General features: G+C 33.1%; 1 protein-coding gene across 1 annotated transcript; it reads left to right on the top strand.

Moving 5' to 3' along the window:
- The first annotated feature begins 2113 nt into the window (after window positions 1-2113).
- On the top strand, window positions 2114-5744 carry LOC107769798 (uncharacterized). Its single transcript, XM_016589052.2, has 3 exons — window positions 2114-3227; window positions 3822-4361; window positions 5485-5744. Exons 1-3 carry the CDS (start codon window positions 2310-2312, stop codon window positions 5611-5613), a joined length of 1587 nt encoding a protein of 528 aa, XP_016444538.1. The 5' UTR covers window positions 2114-2309; the 3' UTR covers window positions 5614-5744.
- Window positions 5745-6290: the final 546 nt, after the last annotated feature.

Raw genomic sequence — 6290 nt, 5'->3', positions numbered from 1 at the left:
TATTGGCTATTGGTATTGGACTTTGACCTTTGCTCCAACTCGTCATTACTTTCAACCTAAGGTTAGGTTTGTTACTTATTGAGTACATGGGGTCGTATGTTGTACTCATACTATACTTCTTCACCTTGCGTGCAGATGTTGGATGTTGATGTTGTTATGATCGATGAGAGCTGGAATCGAAGATGTACCTGTGTGCCAGATGCAACTGCATCTTGTTCATGGTAGCCTTAGATTTATAAAAATCTGTTTATGTACATTTTGAATAGATGGTATATTTATTTCATACCAGCTTTGTAAATTCTAATCTTAGAAGTTCATGATTTGTACTATCAGTTCTTGGGGAATGTGTAAGATTCAGATATTTTCTTTTATTTAATTATCTTATTAAATCTCATTGGAATTGGAAAGTTGTTAATTGACTTGCCTAGCGAGTTGGGTTAGGTGTCATCACGACTAATTGGATTTTGGGTCGTGACAATGGGCAATTGACGTTGCAGTAAATAGAATATAGTACTATTTATTAATTTCTTATGAAATAATAAATTATTTGATTTAAAAATTGGGGCTAGTATACATTCCAAGTAGATCCAAAATTCCAATCTTTTGGATGAATTGATTTGAGCTACACTCATCCCTAAATGATTTCGTCACTCACTCATCCAAGTCTTCCGATGGGTTAAACAATTACACATTTAGGAGTAAAAAAAATTATTTTTAGTATATATGTCTGTGTTATGTACAAAATATATACATAGTTTATGCACCTTTTAGCTGGAGATTAGCCAAGAGGCCAATTCTGTATTTTGCCCCAAGAAAAAAACATACTTCAATTTGGAGACGCTTGTTCCATTAATTACTCGAAATCATTTTCTCGCTTCTTTATAAATTGTAAATTAATGCTTCAAAAGCATCTTGTTTAAATGTCCCTAAATACATGTAACCTATCAAGATGTGTTAATTGATTTAGGATATTTATTAGCAATTTAATAACACCACGGTCATTCGTTACATAGATGTTTAATTAGAAACCAGCATGATCCACAGTTCATTGATCTCATTTCTCCCCTGATCCATAGTATATTTCGAAGCATAAAACCCCATTTTCTATTTCCATTATTTAAAATTATCCGTTAAAATATTTTAATCTTTTTGCTTTCTAAAAACATTAGTAGTTAGAACAATCAAAATATATAAAACATAATTTCCCTATTGAGGATGTGCACAACTCTTCCACGTAGAAGTTGACACCAAGAACTTCATTTGTTTATTATTCTTGTGTATTATTTCTTGTTAAAGATTAATGTTTAGACATTCATAGTGCTCAAGTTGATCTTCACCACTCTTTAAGCATTTAGAACTAGTATGATCTTCTGTTTTTTTCTGAGAAACTCCAAGCAAAAAGGAACACAAAAACAAATATAGTACTAAAAGTTTTTTAATAAAATTAATTGATGTGTGTGCAAGTTAACTTGAAAATTATCTTATTTCCACTTTTGAAAGATTGACTCAGAACTGTTGGATTGCAACATGGCTGCCATATCTTTGATAATTTAGGACTCATTTAACCACCCAATAAAGATCATGATTTTTATGTAGCTCCATTGCACAATCCAACATGCATAAAAAAAGTGGGGGAAAATCAGAAATAACTTTGAGAAATAGTTACAGCTTCAAAAGTAATCAAAATTTAATCACTTTTTTATATAATATCTGAACAGAGACACCCTTACAAATCTGAAAAAATTCCAGCATAATATGGTGGAGTTCGAATTTTTTACACAGGAGATTCTAGCATAATGCGGTGGAATTTCATATGTGTTGGAGTTCCAACATATGATGGAAGTTTATAAGTAGGAACTCCATAATCCAGAATATTATGCTGGAACTTTTCGTATTTCAAACCAGGGTATTTTTGTTCAAATTTTATCTCCGGATAAATTAGTGGCTATTTTTCGATGACCAATCCGAAAATTGGTTTGTCCATGCTATTTTCACACCCCAAAAAAAAAAAGTCTCCTTGTGATGAGACTTACAAGTCTTCTCATAAATTTATTTGCTTTTACCCAAATAAAAATAAAATAAAAATCTAAAAATTCGAAAAAGATATAAATCAAATCTTGTAACCACCCAATCAGACAAGTAGTAGGAGACATAAATAAACTTTAGCGTCCCTTAGCTTAAAGACTTAGGATTTAAGTAGAAGACCACCACCCTTTTGAACCAAAAAAACAAAAAACAAAAAAACATAACAAGCTTCCCTGTTTGAGAAAAACTCTTTTTCCCTTAAAAAATCAAGAATTTGAAGGAAAATGTCTCAGCCACCACAATCTTCTTCTACTTCAAATATTCAAGATCCATTAAAACTCTTGACAGTACATTACTACGTCCCATTGTTTCCTAACACCAAAATCACTAATATTTTCACCATTTTGATGAAGGGTTTTCTTGCAATTTGGTTATTTGCTTCCATTTCTCTAATTTCCTTCACTGTTTTCTCTAACCGGTCCAAATGGTTTAGCTGTTCAGATTGTACTGAACATGAGAAACTATTTTCACCACAACATTCCTATGCTTATACTTCTGCCGTTACGATTAGTAACAAAGAAAAAAATATCAAAGAAGAAGAAACAAATATTACCAATATATTATTTGGTATTGGAGGGTCCGCAAAGACTTGGAATAATCGTAAAAGTTATTCCGAACTATGGTGGGAACCAAACGTGACTCGAGGGTTCGTTTGGCTCGATGAAAATCCTCAAGAAAATGAGCCGTGGCCTGACACTTCACCACCCTATAAGGTCTCAGAGGACACGTCATCGTTTAAGTACACGTGTTGGTTCGGTGACAGGTCAGCAGTGAGAATTGCGAGGATAGTAAAAGAGAGTTTTGAATTGGGATTGGAGAATGTAAGATGGTTTGTTATGGGAGATGATGATACAACATTTTTTACGGAGAATTTGGTAACGGTTTTAGGTAAATATGATCATAATCAAATGTATTATATTGGTGGGAATTCTGAAAGTGTGGAACAAGATTTAGTGCATTCTTATGGTATGGCTTATGGGGGTGGTGGAATTGCAATTAGTTATCCTCTTGCAGAAGTGTTAGTGAAAATTTTAGATGGTTGTATTAATAGATATCATGATGTCTATGGTTCTGATCAGAAAATTGGTGGATGTATGTCTGAAATTGGCATTCCTCTCACTAAAGAACTTGGCTTCCATCAGGTATACAAATCTTTCATTAATTCTAAGGTTTTTATTTTCATTGCAGCAACATAAAATATTTTTGTCTATATAGTCAAATCATTTTAAACTTGAAAATTAAGATAAGTAACTTGTTAGAGTTAATCAAACAATTCTGAATGTGTAAACCAATACGAAGATTTATAGGAGAAATAAAAATTGCGGAGGCTCTATCGGAAACAGCCTCTCTACCTTCGCCAGATAAGGGTAAGGTTTGCGTATATACTATCCTTCCCAGACCCACTTAAGGGATTACACTAAGGTTTTTGTTGTTGTTACAAGAGAAACTAAAATTGTAGGATGATTTCTTCCTATTTGCTTAAGTTTTAGTGGGCATTTATACAATTTTATCAAGAGTTTTGTAATATTTACTGTAATATTTTCCCATTTTAGCTTTTAGAGATAGACATATGCTGGATTGAGATAAAATTTTATGATCTGAAATTAATTTTTACATGTGCTTATCTCAGCACACACTTTTTAGTTTCAAAACTCCAATATGAGTTAATTTTTATATTGTTCTATGCTGTATTAGATTGAGTTGTATATATTCTGACAGTCTAAATAATTTTTAAGATGGATATACAAGGAAGTCCACGCGGGCTTTTGGCAGCTCATCCATTGGCACCGATTGTATCGCTGCACCATATAGGCGTTATACATTCTCTAATTCCATTAATGGATCGAGTTGATTCAGTGAAGAAGGTGATTGAGGCTTACAAAAAAGACCCAAGTCGAACAATGCAACAGAGTTTCTGTTACGATCTAAACAAAAACTGGTCAGTATCAGTGTCATGGGGATATTCAATTCAGTTATATCCAAATTTAATGAATGCCAAAGAATTGGAGACACCATTGAGGACATTTGAAACATGGAAAGGGTTTGAACAGCCATTTACGTTTAATACTAGGCCAAATTATATAGAACCATGTCAAAGGCCAATAGAGTATTATTTGGATCAAGTTATTGAGCTTGAAAATGGAGAAACTTTGACAAGTTATAAGAGAATTGGTGATTATAACAAGCAATGTGAGAATGAAAATTATGCACCAGCAATAGCAGTTCAGATGGTTAATGTCACGTCGGCAATTTTATCTCCCCATGTATGGAGACAGGTAAATTTCTGGTCTAATTTGTTTTATGAATCTTTTTTTTTTTTTATACTTTTCTTAATTTTGGCGACTATGTTTATTAGCCTAGTACTAGTATTTTCTTTTTCAAGAATTTATAGGTCACAGGTTCGAACCGTAGAATCAACCACTGATTCTTATATTAGGGTAGGCTACTTACATCACACCCTCTTGGGATGAGACCTTCATCGGACCTGCTTAAATGCAGAATTCTTGGTGCATTAGATTGCCCTTTTTAGCCTAGTACTAGTATATTTGGTATGGCCAAAAATATATTTTGAAAAATATTTTTCCAAGATTAAGTTATTTTAGATATTTAGTTGTCAGATTTTTTTTTCACATAATATATTTTCACCAAAAGGGAAGTTATTTTCCTTGACAACTATCTGAACCCTTGTGGTCCGATCCTTCCCCGAATCCCGTGCATAGTGGGAGTTTAATGCACCGGGCTACCCTAAACTATCTCAATAACTACAAGCTTCGGATCACTATTCCAACCAACAATAAATATGGTTATCAATTTTTAATATTGAAAATTCAGGTTTACAAACATTAGATAATCTTCAATACATTTTCTTTTTAGGAAATTATTTTATTCTCTAACCAAAAATCCAAAAAAAATCAAATTTTTTTCCCGAAAGTACGGAGTAAGTTATTTCCCATCATTTAAGCTAAAAAATTTCCGCAAGTAAAGTCTCCTATTTAGAATTTTTCAATCATTGTCTCCCAAATTTCAACATAGTATTTTAATTAACCAACATACCCACAACGTGTCAATAACATTTAAGTGGTTCTGTTGACTATGAAAAAGCTGTTTCATATTCGTCAACATTCGACCAGAAAAGGTAGCAAATCAGTTTGGTAACGTGACCCCTACTAAATAGTAAATACACATAACTAGAAAAAGCCATAATTATTTGCGAGAATGGCCGTTTATATTCTCTCGTTGACCCCAACTAACAACACAACTTGAAAAGCCAAAATTATCTGCGAGAATGGCTGTCTCTACGTGCCATAAAAGATTTGTTTTTGACATGAAATGTTTTATTTGTCAGATTTCATTTAATTAGTGACTAACACGTTTGTTTGACCAAAATACCTAAAACAGGCACCACATAGGCAATGCTGCGAGGTTATGAATGGTGAAGATAGTATTGAAACTGTCCTACAAATCAGAATTAGAAGCTGCAATAAATGGGAATCAGTAACTCAGCCCTTTGACTACGACGGACATTAACCGACTACGGCAAATGGAATTGAAACCTTGCTAACCAAATTGTATAGTACTGTATGTTATGTTGTTCGAGCTCTTCAAAAATACAGACGAATCCATATTGAATCCATCAAAAATACATTATTTTTGGAGAATTTGGCGCGCACTCAAAAGTATTTTTGAAGAGTACAAGCACATAGCTATTATATATCCTCAATTATTCTTTCCTACCCACCTTTTTTTATGAAAGATATATGATGCCATATAATTCTCATTTGTAACTGATGATAGTTATTGGAAAAGAAAAAATTTCTGTGAGGACAACGTTTATCTTTCTTTCTTTTTTTTTTTCTTTTTTTTTTTTATAATGAGGATACCCTACTTGTTCAGTGATTTTCCCTAGGGTAGCAAATGGACGGGTTGGATTGAATTTGGGCGGGTTAAGATGGGTTATGTCAATAAATTGGTCATTGTCCAACTCAGCCCAAAGTGTATTTGGGCTAAGATGGGCTAAACAATGGGTCATAGCCCAACACGCCCAACTTGACCCATATTTTAGAATCATGCTCATCTTGCATAAAAAAACATTTTAAATGTGTAAGTTGAAAATATTTTGCGAGTTGAGGGGGGTTGGGGGTTGGTGGGTGGTGCAGAAAAAACAAAAAAAAAAACAAAAAACAGAAAATTAAAAATACAAAAAA

This window comes from Nicotiana tabacum, chromosome 10 (assembly GCF_000715075.1).
Source record: "Nicotiana tabacum cultivar K326 chromosome 10, ASM71507v2, whole genome shotgun sequence".
Lineage (NCBI taxonomy): Eukaryota > Viridiplantae > Streptophyta > Magnoliopsida > Solanales > Solanaceae > Nicotiana > Nicotiana tabacum.
This window is presented reverse-complemented; position numbering and strand designations above follow the sequence as displayed.